At 41.1% G+C, this 23,767-nt stretch overlaps 2 protein-coding genes across 5 annotated transcripts in view; one reads left to right on the plus strand and one right to left on the minus strand.

Moving 5' to 3' along the window:
• DLGAP2 (DLG associated protein 2) overlaps positions 1-445 on the minus strand; it is a 448,267-nt gene extending 447,822 nt beyond the window's left edge. Inside the window, exon 1 of the mRNA XM_053973318.1 lies at positions 337-445. Within this exon, the coding sequence (XP_053829293.1) occupies positions 337-354 (18 nt within the window). The 5' untranslated portion in view covers positions 355-445. The remainder of the gene's footprint in view (positions 1-336) is intronic.
• A 259-nt stretch (positions 446-704) lies between these two features.
• The window catches only part of ERICH1 (glutamate rich 1), a 76,245-nt gene continuing 53,182 nt past the window's right edge, over positions 705-23,767 (plus strand). For all 4 annotated transcript variants that reach the window (XM_053974277.1, XM_053974274.1, XM_053974276.1 and 1 more), the window contains exons 1-2: positions 705-825; positions 15,919-16,113. In XM_053974277.1, the coding sequence (XP_053830252.1) occupies positions 804-825; positions 15,919-16,113 (217 nt within the window). In that variant the 5' untranslated portion in view covers positions 705-803. The remainder of the gene's footprint in view (positions 826-15,918; positions 16,114-23,767) is intronic.

Consider the following 23,767-nt stretch of genomic DNA (forward strand, 5'->3'; position numbering starts at 1 on the left):
CACGGGAGGGTGCTAGACCGCGGCCGCCCCGCTCAGGCATCGGGCACTCCGCCGCGCAGCCGTCCTGCCCGGGCTGTACCGAGGCGAGACCCTCGCCACGGCGACACCGGGACGCACCGGTGATGGGGACGACACCACAACCGACGGCGCGGCTGGCGCGCCCTCGCCCCGCTGCCCAGGCGCCCGTCCCCGACGGTGCGGTCCCCGCGCGGACCCGCGGCACCGACACCCGCCCGTTCCCTCCGCTGCTCGCGCTGAGGCGCCCCGCGAGCAGCCCGGCGCGCCTGCCGCCCCGACGGCGGCCCCTTCCCTTGCCTCCCCTCCCTCCCTCCCTACCTTTTTCAGCGCTGACATTCTAGTGCATTATTAACGCGGCGGGTGCGGGCTGCGGCGGGTCAGGACTAAGGAGAGCCGGGAGCGGGAGCAGCGGCGCGCGCCCAGCGTCCCCCGGCGCCGCTCACCCGCCGGGGCCGCCGCGCGCCGCTCGCCCGCCCGCCGCGCGCCGCTCCCCCGCCCCTCGCGCCCCGCGCGCACCCCCGCCCTCGCTCCCGCGCGCGCGGCAGGGGCGCCCCCGCCGGCTCTGCGCAGCCGCGCGCCCCCTGCCGGAGCCCGCGGGCATCGCGCCCGCTGGGGAGGGGCGGGAGGGGGCGGGGCCAACGCGTGGCGCGGGGACGCCCCCCCCCCCCCCCCCCCGCAGCCCCCGCCAATGGCGGCGCCCAGCGCCGCGACCGACAGGCGCGGCGGCCAACGGGAAGGAGAGCGGGCGCGGGGCCGTGGGGCCGTCTCGGAGAGGCCGTGGGGCCATGGCCGGGAGCAGGAGGAACGGTGAGCCAGCGCCGTGAGGGGTGGAGGGATGGTTGATCCCGCCGCGCTGCTGCCGGGGCTGGTGACGGAGGGAGCCGAGGGGCGGCGGTGACGGCCCCGGGCGCGGCTGCCCTCAGCCGAGGTGTGTTCCGGCCCGGGCGCACCGCGCTGCCGCCGCGGGACTCGCTTGTTCCGCTGCTCGGTGCCCTTCCCGCGGGGGAAGGCGGTGAGAAGGAAGCCGGGCGAGCCCGGCCGGGGGGAGGCGGATGGACAAAAGTGGCCTCAGCGGAGCCTTACCGCCGCACAGGCGGGGCTCTGGGTGCGCGGGGCCGCGGAGGCTCCGGGGCTGAGCCCTCCCGACCTCCTGTCCGGCCCCTCTGCCTCGGAGGGCCGGGCGGGTTCTATTGCCGAATATTCCTGCCTGGGGGTTGGGAGAGAGTAAATAAAATCTACTTCTCTAATCACAAAGTATTTTAAGATGACACCTTTTTTTCCCTCAATACGCACACACATGCATGCTTACTTGTTAGTGACCCTCTATTTCAGCTTATTCAAAGTGAGTTAGCTCACTTCTGAAATAACTGTGGTAATGTGCTTGCAAAGAATAAGATATCTGCTATCTAAGCATAGCTTCAGTCTATTCCGTTTATCTAAATGTTTTCTAAGACACGGCACAAGAAGAACGCCATAATCAAAATACAAATGTTCCATAAGTAATATATCGTTCTTAAGGGGTGTCGAGTAGAGCAGAGCTGTCAGAGAACTGAAGGCTTGCATCCTGTGCTTAGCTTTGGCGTTTATAGACAGTTCCAGCATCCTGAAACTGGAATGCTTCATGGGAGGATAACAATTTGAGAGCGAAACTGATCAGCAAGAGTTAATGTTTAAGCTCTTTACTGACAGACTGCAAGTAGAGATCGTTTGAAGGAGGTTTAAATACACAGTAGTACACTGTAGTTTAGATGCAGATTTCGTTGTGAGAAAGGGAGGAATAACTGTTTTGCTTCTGGGGATGTGAATTACAAATTGATGTTTTCTGGAAGAAAGTGAATTAGGAAGAGTGAGTTCATGCACTTGTGAATGAATGCATGGCTCTAGAGCTGAGAATGGGGGAACTGAATTCTAAAGCTCTCAGATTGTTTAAAACGGAAGGTCAGATAAAGAGCTGCTTGTTTTGGTAGGTATCAGAGAAAGCTAGAATGATCACGCTGAGTGTCTAACTTTACTATGTAAAGGTGGAAATAGTTTGTGTTTTATTCAGCCGCTCTAAGGAGCCATGACTTTAGATTGGGAAGAAAATACAGTGAGAAATACAAGGATGTCACATGCTCCCCTGGGAGGAAATAAGAAAACTGGAAGAGTTTAGAACCTCATCTGATCAGCCTCTGCAGCCCCGTAGCATATATTAAAACTGTTGACTTTCTGTTGTGAAACAATATGTATTTTTGAAAGGACAGATGTCCTATAAAAGAGCTGAGAAAGAAGGTTTAGCTGATTCTTTTTAAGGTTAGTTTTGCTGGTTTTTTGTAAGAGTACCATGAAATGCAGAAGACGGATTTTTGTCTGCATTACACTAGAACAATTAAGCTTTTTATTTTGTCTGAACTGGGCTGTAATACAGAATAAATGGGATGGTCAACAGCTTGTAGGTCATGGGTCTAATTGTCAGTGAAGAGAATCTAAATAGTGAAAAGCCAGTAGAGCTGGTAAATGAAATGCACTTCACTCTGCCAGGAAAGGGTGCGACAGAAGTAGTTGAGAAAGTGCTTTTATTTTTTTTAGTTTTGTGGGGCTTTTTTGCTTTTCATTTTTCACTTGCTCATGTACCAGTGATTCATGACAGGGCTAGAGGTACTACCACTGTCATTCTATGTGTTATCAACAAGGTATTGATCCTGTCTGGGACAGCTGAACTCCTAATTTGTTGACGTTAAACATTGACAATTGCATCTTGAAGACTTTAGTCATCATTCTTGAAAGTTTGTGCCAGCCCAAAATAACACTTTCATAAAGGGTTGTACAGAGAGTGATGTTCCAGCTGCTGAAAGGTAGAGTTAAGGTATTGATGAAGGTGTAGTGTACATTATTGATATAATTGATAGTAAAAAGTGATACAAAAGTTGTGCTGTACAAGGGGTGATCTACTGGGACAACAGGAGACTTCCTATTGGAGAGATTAAACTGGAAAGCAAATGTGGACACTTGATAGACATCAGTAACAAATAGTTTTAAATAGAGAATATTGCTTCAAGGAGTGCTATTTTCATCTCTCAGGTGACTTGGGGCAGGATTATAATGGTTGTTGAAATGAGATTGCAGTTCCTTAGTTTTGGGCTTTTTTTGTTTTGCTGGGTTTTTTTCTAAATGGCTATATCACATATTAAACATATTAATTCTTGCAGAAAAGCACACCATTTCTTCCCTTTTTCTAGTTTCAGATAAGCATTGATTTTTAGAGATCTTGAGGTTATTCAAAACCTTTTCTTATTTTTGTTTTTCAAACACAACATAATTTTGGCAAATACTTTGATGCTTTCGTGGGAAAAAAGATAGAGGCCTTTTTTTTTTAAAGTGTGTGTGTTTTCTTTCATCATATATGTTTATCAGTAAGGGAAATATTAATTGCAAGTGGAGTTTGATGCCTGACATTGTTTTTTCTTTTGTGAGAAGTATCTTGCTTCCCCCCCAAATGTGACCAAAGATTTATTACAGCTTACCAAGATGTAAATTCTGTTTGGAATGTCATTGGCTAAATTACAAATAACTGGGTTTTTTGTGATTTAATGTAGAACTTACACTAGACTAAGCATACTTGACTCTGCCATTGAAACCTTTTGTGGAAGGGGGGAAAAAAAGTTTTTGTTGCTGACCTTGGTGTTATGCCTGGATGAGAAATGCAGTCAAGGAGAAAGACCAAAACGATAGTGAAAGTAGCAGAAATTATAGGCCCAATGGCCTTTTCTTTAGAAAGTCTTTAAGTGGAGCGCATGCTCGCAGGGAGCAGAGCCTGACATGATGTGGTCTTTAGGGTTCTGTGTTTTGTGTGGGTGGCTGTTTGGGATTTTGGGGTTTTTTGGGAGATGGAGTGTGTTAATGTAGGGTTGGTTTGTTCTTAGGAAGCTCGAGCAATTCTTACATACTTTGCATTGAGATAGGATGGTCCCCAAGGGAAGGTGGGACTGTTTAAGCATGTATGCAGTGATTATATTCAGGAGCAGGTGTATGAATCTGTGTTATTTAGTAAAAGTGGTGGAGGTGGCAGTGTGTGTCATTAAGGTGTGTCTGCTTGTAGTTATTTTGCCTTTTTAAACATTCAGTGTGTAATGCCTTTCACTCAACACTAGGTTTGCTCTTGTTGTAAAATAGATTTCTGGAATCTATTACCTCAGAGCAAAGCCTCTCACATACTCACCTGCTGCTGGGAAGAGGGAAAGAATCAGAAAAGGAAAAGTGAGAAAACTCATTTGGTTGAGAAGAAGACAGTTTAATAAGTAAACCAAAATCCACACAAGCAAAGCAAAAGAAGGAATTCATTCACCACTTCCCATGGGCTGGCAGGTGTTTAGCCTTTCCCAGAAAAGCAGCGCACCTTTACTTGTAATGGTGACCTGGGAAGACAGACATCATCATTCTGAGCATTCCCCCCTTCCTTTTTTCCCCCAGCTTTATATGCTGACCATGTCAACATACAGTTTGAGTCAGCTGCTCCAGATGTATCCCCTCTCAATTCCTTCTTCAACTTCTTCACTGGTAGGGTAGGTAACAGAAAGGGCCTTAAGACTGCTCAGCAATAACGAAAACATCCTTGTTTATCAGTCCAAAGTCAGAATGAGTTGTGGGTTTTTTGTGTTTTGCTTTTTGATTTTTACTGTTTTCAGCTATTTTGATGTCTGTTTTCCACACTACTACTATCATTTACCATAACATATAACTTTAGCCAATGTGTGGCATAGTTAAGTCTTCACTTTTAGCCATATGCTCTTTGCATCCAGATTTAGGTTGAAGTAAGATCTAAACTTTCTGAAACTTTACACCAGTGCTGGCCTCAGATTGGTCTCTGAGCAATGATGTTATAAGTGCACAGCCTTCCACCTTCCCTTCCCCAGATCTGTCCAGAAGAGAGAGTAAAAACGTCTCGTAGAATTACAGAGTACACTGAGTTGGAAGGGAGCACAAGAATCATTGGAGTCCAGTTCCTGTCCCTGCACAGCACCATCTCCAAGTATTCACGCCATGTGCCCAAGTTGTCCAAATGCTTCTTGAGCTCTGTCAGACTTGGTGCTGTGACCTCTTCCCTGGGGAAGGCCCAAACACCCTCTGAGTGAAGAACCATTTCCTGATACCCAATGTAAACCTCCCCTGACGCAACTTCAGGCCATTCCCTTGCATCCTGTCACCGGTCATGGCAGAGAAGAGATCAGGGTCTGCCCTCTCTTTCCTCTCACAGAAGCTGTAACTGCAGTGAGGTCTCCCCTCAGTCTTCTCCAGGCTGAACAGACCAAGTGCCCTCAGCCATTCCTCATGCAGCTTCCCCTCAAGGCCCTTCACCATCTTTGTAGGTCTCTTCTGGATGCTCTCTATCCAGAGAGCTTTTTCTGTTTCTTACATTGTAGCACTGAAAACGGCACACAGGATTTGAGATGGGGCTGCAGCAGCGCAAAGCAGGACAATCCCCTCCCTTGCCCAGCTGTGCCTCATGCCCTCTGGAACACAGTGGGCTCTCCTGGCTGCCAGGGTGCGGCTTGCTGTTGTTTCTCCCGGCTCCGGGCAGCTCTGGCACTTGGAGCAGCACCGCTTCCCTCCAGAGACCAGGTTCGCTGTTTGTTCCCGAGTGTTGTGCACTCCGGGGAGGTGGGCCGGCCACGCTTTCTACTGCCATGTGCGAGGGACGTTGGTAGAGAGGTGAAGGAATGTCCAGTTCACCCACGAGGGAGGCTTAAAGGCTTTAATGGCCACGGTGAGCTGCGGCGGAGAGACTGCGACCCGCGGTCCCAGCGCCCGCTTGGGGGAAATGGCAATGGGACCAGGGAAGCGCAGGATGTGGGACAGAGAGGGCAAGGGCCCTCCTGCCCCATGGGGACAGGCGCCGTGGCGGTGACATGGACCACGGCAACCAACGGGAACGCGGCAGGGGCGGACACGGGGTGAACGGGGTCACGGGAACGGGGAAACAGACACCAAACCGTCCGGAGGGGACAGGGGGGTGGTTACAGGAGTGGCGTGGGCTAGCTCCAATAGTAAGAGACCCGGAGCTGACCACCGTGGGGGGGGGGGGGAGGAACACAGGGGGTGCACGGGGGTATGCAGAACTCAGCTAGCTAACATACACCAGAACCCCTAATCTGAACCCAAACCCGGGATGCAACACCAGGACACTGCTGACAGTCTTGTGCAGTTGTAGTTTACAGTTGGCTCAACTCAGTGGCCAGAATTATGATTATTAATAATAATAGTCACCAAAGTTGAACTTTGTTAAGGGTGTATGAGATATCTTTAGATGTTTTCAGTGATGTCTGTTTGATTTTGCCAAGTAAGAAAAGAATAATGATGCAGTATGAGAAACATATTTTTAAGTTTTGTAGAAGATGGATAGTATGCACAAATTGAAACTATAGTGAAGATGCTCTGTTTTCCCAGGACTGCAGTAGCAGTACACATTTTGCAGGGTTTCACTACAAGGGAGATGGGGTTCTTATGAACAGCAGAACAAAATCCTGGTGTTCTCATTATGAACTTATCATCTTTGTCGTGTCAAGTTTATTAGATGTCTAGGAGCTTGTGGCTGCAATTAAGGTGGCCTGCTGACAGATCTCTAAAACCTTTGCTGAGACAGGACAGCATGATCTATTAGTCAGATTCTTGTTGAACTACAAGTCATGTAGAATTGGCTGATAGATGTAAGACCAGTCTTACTGATTTGAAACTGCAATGTGACAGAGACCATGCTTGGTCTAACTGAATAAGTTTCTTTTAAGCTAGGAAGAGAAAATAAATGTTGGCTTTTTCTAGCAATAAGTTACTGTTTTGTGTCTGCAATTGCTATGAACTGCGTTGGTCTGGAGGCTCACAGTTCAATCTCTCTTTGTAATAACTCTCCCTTTGTAATAACTGCTTAATTTAGGTGAATACGTAGATATGGGGTGTTTAATCACTATATTCTTTTCCTTTCCTCCCTTTCAATTCTACTGATATGTGCCATATGCTTAAATAAGCTGCTTTGAGCTGTTCAAAAGTTGTTTCACAGACAGGAGAATTCTATATTACTGAGTTTTAGATAACAAAGTGGGTTTCCATGTGCTATAAAAAGTAATGCTAAGTAAAAAGATAAATGGAGACATATTTTATCAACTACTGCCTTAGAACACAAAACTGGATTTTTTTTCCACTGTGGTTCTCGAACCTGTAATAAAGAATATGACAGGTGTAAAATTAGGGCAATTAGCATCTGATTTTTGTTTTTGTCTTATGGGATGTTGAAGACTAATAGATGCTGTTTCAGTGAGAATAATATCAGTGGTCTTGAGACAAACCTTGATATTGTGAAGTTACTATTACACACTAGATAGAAAATGATAGCATCCACATTTCTTGTGCAGCTCCCTGTGATGTTTTGGTTAACAGCCATACTGAGATGCAGCTGATACCTAGTAGTTCAAGCACAGAATTCTTGGACCTTGGATACAACTAAATCCTTCCATTATTTCATTCCCAAATAGTACATGTGGATTCTTTTCACCATTAAATATGTAATAATAGCTTTAGCTGTTAAAACCATCTGTTATGTGTAATGTCAATGAGATCAATTGTAAATTGTAAAGAGGATCATTCCCACCTTGTGTAGACATCCTGTGAAGACCTGTACAATTTTTTCCCTTCAAGATGTCACTAAAATTTTGTCAGCATGTAGAACTAAAAGATTGTCTAAGGAGCTAGTCAAGTTTAAAATAATCAGTTTGTGATATCAGCATTTCACCATGGTGTTTCTACTCAGTCTTAGTTTTGGAATTTTGTAGTTCAAAAAACAAAGCCAGAAAAACCTCACAGCATCCAAGTAACTTATCATAGCTTGTGGGAGAAATGGGATGAACAGCCTTTGTTCAAAAAAAGTGCTCTCTTGACAAAGGCAGATAGTTAAAAGTAAGGTGTGTGAGGCTGAGAGACTGCTTTCCAGGCCAAAAGAGACTTCAGAATCAAGGTTTCTAACCTGTAGGGAAATTTCCAATAGGAAACATATTCCTATATAATGTAGAATTCCTTAACCTAGTAAGGAGAGGAAGAAAAAGAGCCAATGCTGAAAACAGTGAAGTTTTTCAAATCTGAGTAGCAAACGTAGTCTGTGTGTATGTGTCTTATGCCAAAGGCAATTAGGCACTGGAAAAAAACCTCATATGAATTACGGAGTTCCTCTAGAGTCTTGAAGTATATTAAAAGTATTGAGATACAAGTTTTTGGTCTCAGTGTAGGTAGATATAAAAGTACTTCTCACAGTCATTTGGACAAGATCAAGTAGTACATTTTCTGGCCTTAAGATGCAAGTGAATTCTGTCCTGAAATATGAAGCTGAAAAATTACTTGGTGTCTTCCTCGAGAAAGCATGTCATAAAATAGCAGTGCTGTTTGGAAGGAAGCACTATAAATTCATAGATAGATGCGATTTAGTCTGAAGTATGGAGACTGAAGATGTAGTCAATGATCTGTAGAACAGCCTCCTCTTTGACTAAACACAAAATCTTGTAAACTGTTAGCTTCTGCGTTTGTCGACAAGTGCCTCTTAAAAGAGACAGTCAGCTTCAGCCTGAATTTTCTGCTGCAGATCTTGCAGTCCTTGCTTTTTTATCCTTTTTTTATCTTTTAGCTAGTGTTGTAAGAGCCTGTTACCATAGCTTCACCTGCAGGATGAAGACTGCTTGCAGACTGGGAATGCAAAGCAAAATACTGTACCCATTCCTGTGTACTTAAAACTGTACTTTGATCACAGCTAGGATTCTACATATTTCACTATTTTTCCCCCAGTTGGAAAGATCAGTTTTGCTATTCCCATGATAAATCCATGGTGAAATGGAAATACGTCACTCTTGGCAAAACTTTTGACCTTGCTGATAGCAAGAAAATCACATTTTATGTTTCTTTCTCCTGACTTTAACAAAAGCATCCCATCTTAGATGCTGGATACACTTCTTAGATGATCTGAACTGTCAAGCTGCACAGAATGTAATTGCATGTCACTGCATCATTCTTTTTCTCCTATCCCTGCATAGCTTGAATGTTTTTGGTAAAAATAAGGGGGAGTGGGAAAATTATACCCTCTTCAGTTGCCATGGAATGTTTTGTCGTGGTTACAATTACTCTCTTCCTTGATTTTAATCTATTGGTAGTTTCTGAATTGGTATCCCAAATCTGGGAATCTTCTCTGCAGCTAAGTGATCTCTACTAAGAGGATTTTGACGTTAATGACTAAATAGCTATTCATTTCCCTTAGGACTAGAATATGTTGTACACGCACACAAGCTCTCTTGACTTAATTCAAGCCTTTGGTCTCTGCCACTTCTAGCAATGGTTTGGGGTCTTTGAGCTTTCAGCTGATTCCTTTTTGTTTTGCTTGTGCCATTTTGGCTATGGGGCTTGATGATTGGCGGTTTTGTTTTTTTCTGAGGTCAGTGTGTGTGTGTGTCTTTTGCTTGTATTGGGAAGTTTAGGTCAAGGTTAATAAATTTAATTATCCTTGGAGGTTCTTCGTATTCATTTCCGTTTACTCTAACAGGGACCTGTACTCAGTGCACTATCATCGCTACTGAGTACGTCTTGGGCACTCAGAGGCTCATTGGTGTCTTGTGTACATTGAGGTCTCTGGAGCGGTGTCTAATCTGCAGGCAAAACAGGATACCTTGCATGCCATCAGGCCGCATAACTTCAGACTGAATTTTGCCCTGGTGGCTGAAATACAAACTGAATGCCTTTGTCTTTGTGAGGCTTGCAGAGCCATGACCCAAAAATCACTGTGTTAGGCCAAATAAACACAGAGCAAAATAATTGTTCATCAGTTTGGCCAGCTGAGTAACTGCTTCAGAAAGAATCCAGAAGACTCAAACTATGAAACTCAAACTATCCTGTATAGTTAAAGGAAAAGTAAGCTTTGTGGGTCATGGTTTAAAGGAATGAGCAGCTCCTGGCCTGAAGTTGTCATCAGTCTTCCACCTGCTAGCTGGTAAGAATAGCAATCTAGCTAATACTTTGTCTGTAACAGTCTTTTAAAATGCTTTTACACTCCATTGCTCTGGGTCCTGATAAACACAGTCATCTCTTTTTTAAGAGTCACTATTTTTTGGGTGATTCCTTGAAGGTCTCTGGTTAAGAGTGTCCAGCCATGATTAGGGAAGAGGAGATGATCCATGCAATGGGATTTTTATACCCTACTAGGCAAGGCCCTCTGCAATTTGCTCTAGTTGATCCTGTTCTGAGCTTTGGGATTAGACTGGGTGGTGTCTGGAGATCCCTTTCAGCCTTAACAGTTCTGTGATTTTTATGATCATATTTTAAAGTAAATGTCCTGTTGTGCCCTTCATAGGAGATGTGGTACTTGCATGATAAAAAAGACTTCAAGGATTTAAATCCATTTGAATATTGGAGAGTAATTCTTCACTAACAGAGATGAACTGAACATTTTAATGAAGCCTTGTCCATATGTTCTGCATGAAGATTATCATTCTGTCTGCTCTTTCTGTCCTTTTCCATTCTGCTGTACTATCTTTCCTTCTGCTGTAGCAGAAATAGCATATTAGCACATCTTGCACATAGGGTGGTTTCAGAAGAAGTTCCTGATTCTTCCATTTTTGGAAAGCTTCTGTTTGTAGGAGAGACAAAGACCAAGTAGGGCAACTTGCAAGCTTCACAGAGTTCAATGCTCCCAATGCCACTTTACTTTGTTTTTACTGCCCAACTTCCACTTAAGTAGGCAGGAGGCAACCAAATGAGAAATGTGGTGGGGGTACTTACAGTATGGATGACAAGTAGCCAAAAGTATGTGGCAAGCATTCTTCACAGAAATGTTTTTGAGGAAGCTGTTGCTGCAAAGGAACATTTCTGATGTTGTTCAGAACTTAGTTTGTTTCGTTCTTCAGCATGCTTTTGTTACAGTCTGTATTCCTAATGGAGTTTTAAGTCATGCTAAGTCCTGTTGCCAATCCCAGAATGTTTATAAATCTGCAGTGCTATTTTAGTGTGTTTGTGGATAGTCTGCTTATGTATGTAATATGAATTCAGTCATGGTGTCAATTTAATACATAGGTGTCAAAAATGCATTTATTTGAAGCAGGCTCCTTACTCATATTGTAAAATTAGTAGTAGAAAGGTCATGGATGTTCATGGATGTTCACAATTTGTATCAGTAGTCAGCATGTGTTCTGCATTGTATTTCTTGGGAGTTACACTTTGCTTTCCTTATGTGATGTCAAACTGTAGACACCTGGTACTTTTTCAGTTTTCTGATATATTTGTACTTCACACTTTCCAGGCATGAATTGTCAAGAATTAGTAATGGAACTTGTTTGGTACCTTTTGCAGCTTGTTCTCATGTCTGAAAATATTGACTCCTTTTTGTCACTGAGGAATTCCTGGAAAGTCAAGTGTTACGGTGTTTCTTCAGCTCATCGCACAGTAGGAATATTTTAATAGTGCTGCATGTTTTCAGCTGGAAAGTGATTTTTTTTTTCTTTTAAAATTAAATGAAAAGCTTAATCAGAATCAAAAGACCACATGAACCTGTACAGTTCCTCCATCAGCTATGTTGTCAGGAAGACATTGTCAAGAAATAACCATATGGTTTTTAAGTTGACTATACTATGGCTATGGTGAGTGTAAGTCTTACTGCAGTTTGAAACTCTAATAGGTAAGATACATTTCTAGTAGTAGATATTTTTGCTTGAATTTCCTTTATTGCTAATTTTCTGTTAAGGGGTAGTTATTTTTAATGGTATGAGCAGTTCTTACCAAATGGACTGATCTCTGATGCTGAACAGTACCAGAGACATCAGATTTAGGAGAGGTTTTCAATAGGCAAGAACTGCTCTATAGCATCAGCAAGACCATTCTCCTGTGATTGAGCCAATGCTTATGGATATCACACGATACCTTTTTTTCAAATAATTGCAGCAATAAAACCCTCTGGAAAGAGCTTCCTTTGTCATCTGAAAAATGTTTTGGTAGCTCAGTTCTGAGGCTTAATTGCAGAGCAGAGTGCTGCTTTGGAGCATGCAAAGCTGCTGAGGATAGCAGAATGGGTATTCTTCAGGGCCTAATTTCCTTGGTCACTTATACTGAGGACTACTTTGTTCAAAAGGTTTTGGGTTGCAGGTAGATTTTTATTTTATTTTTTATTCAGAATAGAATATACTTAGCATTCCAAATAGTTCAAAATAAGGCAGTCGGTTTTTTCAGCATTCTCTGGCGATTCTAGGGATACTAACCAAATCAGCAGACAATACAAAACTGGGAGGAGCTGTTGACGACCTCAACAGGGCTGAGCAGTCACCAGGAAGTTCAAGAAGTGCTGGATTCTGCACCTGGCATGGGACAATCCTGGCTGTACAGACAGACTGGGGAGTGAGATTCTAGAAAGCGCTGCCATGGAAAGGGACCTGGGGGTCCTGGTCAATGACAAGTTGAACATGAACCAGCAGTGCCCTGGCAGCCAGGAGGGCCAACCCTGTCCAGGGGGGCATCAGGCCCAGCATGGCCAGCTGGGCAAGAGGATTGTCCTGCTCTGGGGTGGCCTCATCTTGAGTGCTGGGGGCAGTTTTGGACACCACAATATAAGAAAGATATTAAGGTATTAGAGAGCATCCAAAAGAGACCTACAAAGATGGTGAAGGGCCTTGAGGGGAAGCCGTATGAGGAATGGCTGAGGGCACTTGGTCTGTTCAGCCTGGAGGAGGCTGAGGGGGGCTTCATTGCTGTTACAGCTTCTTGTGAAGGGAAGAGGAGGGGCAGACCCTGATCTCTTATCTGTGGTGACCAGTGACAGGACCCAAGGGAATGGCCTGAAGTTGTGTCAGAGGAGGTTTAGGTTGGATATCAGTAAAAGTATATCTTCACCCCAGGGGTGGTTGGGCACTGGAACAGGCTCTCCAGGGAAGTGGTCACAGCACCAAGTCTGACAGAGCTCAAGAATCATTTAGACAAAGCTCTTGGGCACATGATGTGACTCTTGAGGGTGGTGCTGTGCAGGGACAGGAGTTGGACTCAGTGATCCTTGTGGGTCCCTTCCAACTCACCTGATTCTGTGATTCTTCATTCACCTGAGGAAGGTGAACTTCTGGGATTCATTGCTTCCTGCTGTCTTCAGAAGGCTTGAAATATATCAGGTTTCAAATGAGGACCTTGTAATATCTACGTGTCAACACTGCTCACTTCTATTTTGTTATGATTTTTGGAAATTACTTGTTATCTTAAGAGATGACCTGTGTAATTGCTGAGATGCTCTGATACAGATGTGAAAACTTTGCAGGCAGTAAAGAGCTCCCTCACTCCACACATTGCTGCTTCTTCCAGTGTCTGCTGAAAACTCCAGCCAAGTGGATGTTGCTTTTGTGACTCTATCACTGTTCCTGATCTAGATACTTCGTTCTGAGCAAAAGAGATTTTTATCAAAGAATAACCTCCTCAGTATTTATACCCTCCAAGGCGGGCATTCTATCAGCTTGCTTTCTCAAGCAAAGGTATTAAAGATAGGGAGAGCTCCCCATGGGAATTAGAAGGAATGAATGTATCACAGCAGGTCTCATCTTACTTTCTGAAGTAATGCTATTGTGTGTATGAATATAGTCCCTCAATTTTAAAAATGGAAAGGAAAACGTGATGTAATTTGGGGGGGAGACGACTAGGGATATCAGATTTCAAGGTGGGAAGCATAAAATCCAGTGTAGTTTTGAGGAGGCTGCTCTTCTCAGCAGATTTGGAGTTATATTTGCATATCTAGATTTATCAGTATGTCAATGATCATTTGCTTTGGAAGAATAGTTCCCTCAGTACATACAATAGTTCCCTCATGACAAATTATGTGATGGTAAAATGTTTTTCTGATAAGCTGCAGTGGGATGCATTCTTCTTACAACTCAGTACAAGTGCTTGAATGTTAATCTGTGTACTAGTTGTGGATGTGCTAAAGTTAATTTTCTTCAAAACATCTCCTATGGTGATGTGTTTTCTGTATTTGTGGTGAAAATAGTGTTGATGACTCAGGCATATTTTTGTTATTGTTGAGCAGTGCTTACATGGAGTCAAGGTCTTTTCTGCTCCTCACCTCACCCCACCAGCGAGGAGGCTGGGAGTGCACAAGGGATTGGGAGGCGACACAGGTGGGACAACTCATCCCAGCTGACCCAAGGGGTATCCCACACCATATGGTGTCATACTCAGCATACAGGGCTGGGAGAAGAAGGAGGAAGTGGGGCACATTTGTCTTCCCAAGTCAACATTGTATGTGATGGAGCCCTGCTTTCCTGGGGATGACTGAACACTGCCTGCCCATGGGAAGTGATGAATGAATTCCATGCTTTGCTTGTGTGCGTGACTTTTGCTTTACCTATTAAACTGTCTTTACCTCAACTCATGAATGGTCTCAATCCTATCTTTCTGATTCTTTCCCCTATTCCATGTGGGGGAAAGTGAACAAGCAGCTGGACTGCCTATTGGCATTAAGCCATGACATTTAGTAATGGCTGTAGTTTATTAAAATGCTGTAGTGTTAGTAGCAGCACTTGGGGAAAGGATTCAGGATAAACCTCTTGGAAAACTTGCTTAAGAGTCAGAGATCTGCAAAAGGCAGTTAACTTTGTCTCATTACACTTGTTATTTCCCTCTACTTTCTTTAGCTGAGGAGAGTAATTGTGGATTTTTGTCTTTCTAGCTGTAGACCAACCCAGCAAGGCAACCTTATGAAAACACACAGTCACTTGTTCATATCTGTCTATCTGGAAACTGTAATCATAGCCCATAGCAAAGCATTCTCTCACGTAGTTAAGCATTTACATGGGAAAGCATAGCTGCCAAGGTACACTGGAGGTACAGTTTCTCTGTCAAGGACTGGTGGTTCAAGGATGAAGGTTTTTTTTTTCCAGTTGTAAAGTAATTTATTGACAAGTTATGTGATGGTAAAATGTTTTTCTGATAAGCTGCAGTGGGATGCATTCTTCTTACAACAATTTAAGTTCTTTTCTCTTGGCAGAATTATTTTATTATGAATCTGCAGCAGGTTGCTTGTGCAGTGTCCACAGAATGTATATTAAATCTGAGGTTGCAGCATAGATAACATTTTTCTCCAGATGTCTTTTTTCCCACCCCCACATACTGCCATATCCCCTTGACCGCATAGAATTCATGAAACTAGAGATGTTGCTTTGCAATAGATAAAAACTTTTAGTAACAATTTATACTTTAGTATGTCTTTTTTAAGTTATTGAAGGGTACATGTATATATTAAAAAGATAATGATTTTGTTAATAAGTAGATTATTTGCATATATTTCTTTAATCAAATGATACTTGCATTTGACTAACTCATAGCAGATTGTCGGTGTCGTCAGAAATGGGCCCATAAGAAGAAGAGGCGTATAAGAATACTGATAATTCTGTAGAAATAACTGGTTACCATGTGTTTCTGCTGCTCTCTACCTCTTGCTTTTTCTGCATGATTAAATCATTGTAGCTTACTGATTTTAATGAGTAATTCAATTGCGGTGCCTCTGTGCCAGAAGAGAACTGCATTTTGAGCAGCCTTATGACACTTGCATAGAAAGATTCTTGTTTTAAAAATTAATGTGTGTTTAATCTGTTAAAGTACTGTTAATTTATTGCCAAAATGTAGTCAAATAGAAGACTTTAAATGTACCCTTGCTAGTGAACTCTGGTGTTTTAAAGCTGTTTTTCTGATTCAAGTTTTGAACTTAAATTTGTTTATTTTCAGTTTCACCTGTGAGAGGTAGAGACTACTCAAAACAGACTTCCATGGAATATGAGGGAAACTGTCTCGTATCAATTAGTTGTTGTGGTTTCTGAAGTCTTAAATTATTTTTAAAACACTGTAATTCTTCCTATTAAGAAAAGTTTTCTTACCCTGCAGTGTTCTTGGCGAAATTACTGAAGCGACTCTATGGTGAAACTTCATCATCTTCTCTTGTTCAGACCTCAAGTAGAGAAGAGGAGGTCGTTCTTGAAAATCTTGGATCAAAATCTAAAGAAAATAATTTGGATAATGTTCAGATTTCATCAGCAGATGCTAGCACATCAACTACTACACCCTGCAAATCATTTCAAGGTGAGACTGTGTTGTCATTTTTATGATGATATACTTTTAAATATAGCTGCTTTATTTCAGAACAGTATAGTATGTTGTTTTTTTTCATCTATTGATACCAACAGATGAATTTGAGTACTAGGGCTAGTGGTGCTTAATACCTGGAACACTTGAGGTCCTGTGAAAGTCAAGAAATAGTCTTGGTGTATATGCTTGGATGCAGCATTTAGCAGTAGCAAATATGAAAGTTCAGTGTAAACTGTAACTGTCTTTGATGTAATGTCTCTTAAATACTGATAAAATGACTTCTACTGGTATAGCTCTGCTCAGCTGTTAGAGATGCAGATGAAGATTGGTGGGAATACATGAATTCCTGCCCTTGTGCTGCAGCAGAAACCCCATGGGGAACACAGATCCATCAGAAGACAAATATTAATTTAGAGACTATGTTAGTTTCTTGGAAAAGAGCATTATGTTGTGTGTGTTTATGCAGTGAACATGGCACATGAATATTTGAACAAGTGAGTAAAAGTCTTTTTTTTTTTTTTTCAAATAAGTTGTAGAATGTGAATGGTGTGCCAAGAGGTGGAGCTGGAAAATGAGGTAGCTCACAGGGAAGAACTAGTTGTGGATGTGGTCTGGGGCAGGAGAATAATGTCCAAAAAGAAGTGAGCAGAATGATTAATAGGGTTAGAACTGTGTGCTTCATAATAGCAGATGTTTATCTTGTTCAGGGATCTGCTTGCTAGGATCAATGAGAGGATTGGTCTGAATTGAAAGGAGCTCTGAAGAGCTGGTTCCAGAATAATCTCTCAAAGCACAAGAATGGCTTATTTTGACATGCAGAAAACGAAGAAAATGTGGTAGGATGCCTGACTGAGCTCAGATCTGTCTGGGAGAGCAGCAAAGGGAAGGTGAAGGAAGGCTAGCTGGGACAAGGTAGGCACAGGAGCTGTGTCATCACTGTAGAAGCAGTCCCACAGTGCCTGGCAAAGAGCAGCAGAATGTCTGTTCACAGTAACCAGGTTCAACCAACAGTCCAGTGACACCAGGCAAGTTAATTTTAATTTAATTAATTTAATTAAATTAATTTAATTAACCAGACAAGGCAGATCTGAGGTCAAGTCTGTGTGTCAGTGTGTGCATCACTTGGTCTGAAATATCCCTCCAGTCAGTTTGCGTCACCTGTCCCTGCTGTGTCTCTTTCCATTCACCCCCAGCTTCCTCACCAGCATGGCAGTACAAAAAGGAGGAAAGGCCTTGGCTCCGTGCAAGCCATGCTCAGCAATAACAAAAACATCTCTGTGTTATCAACCCTGTGCTCAGCACAAATCCAAAACACAGCCCCATACCAGCTACTGGGAAGAAAATTAACACTACACCGGCCAAAACCAGCACACCTTTACCATAATACAAGGTTGCATGGAAATTTCAACTTTTGTAGTTCTATATGTTTTATACACAATTTGGTTTTCAAGATTAGTACTTCTGGTACTTCTTTTGTGTAGTCAGTAATGAAAAGCATATTTTCAAAAGGTTGATAAAGCATTAAACTTATTCTGTACAACGATATGTGATAAAATTGGTAACTAATGGTCCTTTCAAAATAAGTAACAGGCTATTTTTCTGCTCTATGATAAAGGTATGCTAATTATACCCAACTATGGAGTAATTTCTTAAGCTAAAACTGTCTTTGTTTGTAGTGAATCTATACCATTCCTTATAAATTAGGGCACCTCACCTCCACTGAAATGGGAGGTGAGGGGGAGAATTTATTTTACCTTGTGATTTATTGCTCCTCTGATTTGTTTATACCTGATTCCTATTGCAATATTCTTCAAAGTAATGAAGGCTTTTTATTCAGAATCCTAATACAGGGAAAATATAGTTTATGGGGTAGGAAACGTGGAGTAAAAAGAACAGGTTTATATTTAGGATTTTCAAGGCAGAGCAACAAGCCTGGTTTTGAAATTAACAGCAAACTATAACTGTGTTTGTTTCCTGTTGGAGGCATGCAAATGCCACAGTAGTACAGAAAGGGTTCTGACTTTTTTCAAATTCAACATATAAGTACTTAAAAAAAAAAAAAAGCCTTGATGTGATAAACTCATAAGAAAAAAAGAATTACCCATCTGGGAAACCAACACAGAACCATTCTTTTCTGGTTGTGATTTTAATTAAATGTAATGAGCTCTTGCATTTACATGTGGTGATTTTATACCATTGGACACTGAAAGTACATGTTTAGAGATAGGTAGAAGGTTTAAGCTATAAACACTGTGGCCTTGGTGAAGGAAAATTGTAAAAGCATTGATTGAATTTTTTGATCATAAACTGTTTTAAGTGACTTCTTACTTACAGACCAAAGATTATAGGCATAACTACAAGACAGCTGATGATTTAAGTAGCAGTAGTCAAAGATGGCTAATTGAAAGAAACAGTGGAAAATAAGGCATTTGTTTTTTTGTAGATATTAACTCTTTCATAGTTTGAAAGTTTATTATTTCAGTCCTACAAAATACTACTAAAATGATCTAGTGTCAATAAAAAGTTGAGAATTTCTTTTAAAATAAACTTAGTCTTAAGTATTTTCTAGCATTAAATAACAGGTTTTACTGTAAAACTCATCACAATGTTCTTATTTGCCTTTAACAGTTACTCTCAGATTGTGAAAATACCATAACCAATTTGTCTGAGCTAAACTGTCACCACCTTCCACCTGCAAGTTTCTGATCTTTATTGGAATGCAGTTTGCAGCATTGCCTTTAAAATTTTATGGGCATGTCTCTGTTGTCCTTCCAGATACAGGCTTTTAAGATCATACTTTTATATCCTGTAAATATTTGCATTTACATGACTTTTTTGAGACCAGATTGAAGTTCAGATGTTTAAGAAGATGGAACATCAGGACCTATGTTAATGATTGGTCCTCATTTAATTATGGATAATTAATAATTTGGTATCAGAAAAGGTTATCCCATAAAGCTCCTTGCATAGTTCTGGAACCAAAGCTTACAATAAGACCCAGAATAACTGGAGGTGGAAGGCAAATTCTGAGGGACATTGTCGTTTGTTAATGTGGAGAGGCCTTTTGAATGGTATTTGTGTTTTCTTCAGGAAGGTGGTAGTTCTGTTAGGCATGGAGAAAATATGTGGAGGTGTCATGCTTCTTCTGGACCCCAAAGAAGAAGAGTAGTCATATCATTTTGCTTGAAGAGAGCAAATTTGGATTTTCTAAAAACAAAACAAAAAAACTACACACACAAAAAAAAAAAAAAAAAAAAAAAAAAAACTACAAAAGATCCCCAAAAAAAACCCAGCCAACCAAAAGCCTACCAGCCAAACAAATAACAAATCCAAAACAAAACAAAGCACTTGCCTGTGTGCAGAATTTTAGTTCTAGAGCATAAATAGTAAGATATACCTTCCCTTTGAATTATAGTTGTTGTAAATCAGACTTTTTTTCTCTTTTGTACCAAAATACATAGTAAGAAAATGAATGTAACCAAAGTGGGGATTCCTATCCCCCAGAACAATTAGAAATTACTTTCTAAATATTTCCCCCCTTGAGGAACTTGATTCACCCATTGCAAGAGCTATAGTTCTTAATTTCAAAAGATATAATACAAGATTTTTTTGCTACTTAAGCATAAAATTAAAGGAGGTCTAGATTACCATCTTTATTACCTTAAACCATTTAAAAGTTCCACATAGGTAATGAACCTGATTCTTATGGAAGGCAAAGCATTAAAAGAGAGCAAATGGAGAGTTGAAAGCATGTAAAATATGAGAAATTTTCCCTGAACAAAGGATATTTTGTGACTATGGTGTCTTAAAAATGCTTTAAAACTTGCTGTATCACAAAAAAAAAAAAAAAAGTATCTGGCAAAAGACTGAGCATTTCAAAATAGAAATTGCTCGGGTGGTTATGGGCTTCAGCTAAATTCTGTCCCGAGAATTCGTTTTGTTAGTTTTTGACCTTTGTTAGGGCCAAATCTACTTGCAACAAGAATTAATATAATTAAAAATGTTTCTTGTGAGGTCTGCAGTTCTGTGATTTCTTTACTTTTCTCTTGATATTTTAAAACCTCAGTAATTATTTCTAATAGCTTTGTAGTATATATTCAAAAGCGACCTGCATGCTTCTAACTAGAGATTTGCTAATTGTAGAATTGACTTTTTCACAGAATCACAGAATGGGTCAGGTTGGAAGGGACCACAGTGGGTCATCTGGTCCAACCTCCCTGCTCAAGCAGGGTCATCCTAGAGCACATGGCACAGGATTTCGCAGCCTCTCTGGGCAATCTGTTCCAGTTCTCAGTCACCCACACAGTAAAGAAATTCTTCCTCATGTTCAGGTGGAACTTCCTGTGCATCAGTTTTTGCTCACTGCCTCTTGTCCTATTGCTGGGCACAGCCAAGAAGAGCCTGTAAATGTTCTCCTGACACCCCATGCTTTAGATACTTACACACATTGATGAGGTCGGTCCCCTCTCAGTCATCTTTTCTTGAAGCTGAACAGGCCCAGCTCCTTCAACCTTTCCTAGTACGAGGAAATGGCCTCCTTAGCCTTTGACCTTTTTCTTGGTCAGAATTATAACTACTTTTTATAAGACTTGGAATTTACTGATCAGTATTTAGCATCTTCCGTATAAAAATGAAAATTTCAGAGTTGCTGAAGGATAATTGCATTCAGGTTAAATATATGTCAGTATAAATCGTGCTGTGCCACTTTTGATTTTTGCCTTTTCCCTAATTCTGAAAAAGTAATTTGAAATGCAGAGAGCCTAGCCAGAATTTTGGATTTTTGTGGAGATAACTTAAACTTTCCTTCTTCTTCATTTATTTAAGTAAGAAATAGTGAGGAATGTTACTAAGCTGTTGCTAGTAATAGCTCTTAGTTTTCTAAAAAAGCTGGAATCCATGTTATGCTATATAAATGGACAAAACACGATTTACTACTTATTCATTAAATAGAAATGTGAATGTCTTATCAAATATGACCTATCCCAGCACTGTTATCCTATGTCAAAATTCAGTACAACTGTGTGATTGTTTTGTGTTCTCCTTATTTGTCCCACTGAAGTTACTGATGCTGACAGTGTACTGCATTTAAATCATCCCTAGGACTCCAGGTCTGTGTCCTTCCTCATACAAATCCTGTCTTCCTGCAGCCATTTTACTGTAGAAAACTTAAACTAGTGACTGAAATGCCTAGAAGACAAAACTTGTCTAAAAAATATGCATGAGCTGCCCTGCCTTTTAGTTGATCAAATTGATGAAGTGCTTATGGTTGAGAAATTGAATTCTAGCAGTACTTAATGCAATAAACAAATTTAGAGACTTGTTAAACAATTCAGCTTTGCTTTAGTTAATTACTTTGAAAAGCTGTCTATTGTGAATAAGCTAAAGAGCAATGGAGATTATAATTATTATACAATAAAATGTTGTCACACACTCTTATAGTGTTTTCTCAAGGATTTAAAAATTTTCTCATTGCATGGTATATTACAGTGCTGTTATGCTGTGCAAATGGGACAGATGTATCCAGGACTAGAGTATTTAACTGAAGATACCAGCCCCTAGTGGCTGTGGTAAAAATGGTCCCCAGCCACTACAAGCCAGTATAGCTATGTGCTTTAGGGGAATGTAGAAACCTGGGGTTGAGGGGAGAAGGGAAAAAAATTCCAAAACCCAGCTTAAAAAACCCAACCAATCCAAATCCCACAAACAAAGAAAAAACCCTTTCTTTCTGTTCAGACTGAGTGGGTTGCATGTATAATATCTGTAACTTCTGTTTGTGACAGAAACAGTTCTCTTGTTGTCTTCAGTTCCTATAGCAATGTTTTTTCTGGGTTTTGGAGTGGTTGTTTGCTGCTGATTGACAGATTCCTTCCTTTTCCAGTGTTCTTATGTATTTATGTTAACTCCTTCTCCTCTTCTATATGCTCATTGCAAACAGCTTAGCTGTCCTAGGGAGTGCTGGCCTCTGTGAGCTACTCACTGAGCTCCGTTAGTAGCTCATCTAACAGTTGCCTATGTAGAGGAGAAAATGCCAGCTTTAGCTCTAGGTGTTAAAAAGCTCTAAACCTAAACTGGTCAACTGCAGGAAAACAAATTATCTTGGTAAAGGAAATGGAAAAATGGCTTGTTTAAGAACTTGATAAAAAAAGCTTTGTTTCACCTAGAGATGGCTGATAGGACTAAATTGAATAGAACTGCAGCATAACAATTCTGTGTTAGCATTCCTGCTGTCTGCCTTGACTCCTTGTTTGAAATAATTTTCAATGCATTGATGACAAAATGGGTTGTGTGAGACACCACTCCTGCTCCAGTTTACACTGGGGAGTTTATCAATTAAGCAGCTGTTGTCAAAATCATAGTTATTTAGAGTCAAATCCCATATTTTCTGCTGTTGCTTTCTACTTGTGTTTCCCATCAACTCTACCTTCTAACAATTTGAAAAGTGGAAATGTTTATAATGTGAGCTTGGTACTGAACTATGTTCTGAGCAAATACTTTTCTATAATATTTTCTGCTTTGCTTTGCTTTTTATACAAATGAGAAGGGACTGTTACCAATAACTTCTAGTTATGGAATAGAAAATGTGAGTTTAGAGGGGCAAAAGCTTTAAAACCTTAAATTTTGTATGCTTTTACTCTTATGAGCACATCTATTTACTTTCTGGTCTTGTTTCAGGTACATTCCAGTAATGACATAATCACTTCATCAGTGAGGATAATTAAATAATTGCAACTTAGGCATGGCCTTTTAGATTCAATGTTGTTGCATTTTTTTTTTTTTTTTTTAAGGATTGATTAACAGGGATATATTTGGCTTTTGTGAAGTGTGTTGAACAAATAAGATCTGCAGCAGGAGAAGTAATTGAGTAGGGTACTAGCATAGCATTAAGATAGCTTTATATTCCTGTTTATACAGCTCAAAATCTTAGACATCTAATCAAAATATTGCATATACTAATATACCAGGACATATATGGGACGGATATACCATTTAGCTGTAAAATTTGTTTCATCATTACCTCCTATATTCAACTTTCAGAAAACAGCAAAATTTTAATTCCACCGTCTGCTTGTAGCCAGATTCATGTCTGAAAAGCGTTCTGTTTCTTCTTCTCCTCGATAAGTGGTTTTTCCATGCTTTAGTCTCACTTTGTTTTATGCTTAGTTTTCATTACTTTTTCCAAGGAAATGTAAATTACTTTAATGGTTCATAGGTAAAAAGCAAAAACGTCTTCCCAAATCATGAGTGAGAAAGAGTAAGAAGGATTTGTACTTAACCAGTTTTTTCTCTGTGACAAAAAATGTCTGCCACTCCTAATGTAGTGAAACTGAAGCTGAGTTATAATGGTAAGTGCTGTCTCCAATAAAATTAGCTATAATAGAGCCTTTCTACGTGTCTAAAAAATAACTAAATCTAAGAGTTAGAGTACATGTGGGAGGTAGTGAGGGAAATAAATGTGAGCTTGCTTGTTCCTTGTTTTTTATTAATTTCCCATCCCAAGTTTGGGCCTTGTAATATGTCTTTATAGACCTCAGTTTCCTTTTGAAGGAAAGCTGAAGGAAAACACCATGATGAGGAAGTACTTCTGAGGATTTTCTCATTTCATTTTCTTCTTTCAGTGCTCTAGTTTAGTATCCTCTGTAATCTACAC

Source organism: Vidua macroura, chromosome 3 (assembly GCF_024509145.1).
Source record: "Vidua macroura isolate BioBank_ID:100142 chromosome 3, ASM2450914v1, whole genome shotgun sequence".
In the NCBI taxonomy this organism is placed as follows: Eukaryota; Metazoa; Chordata; class Aves; order Passeriformes; family Viduidae; genus Vidua; species Vidua macroura.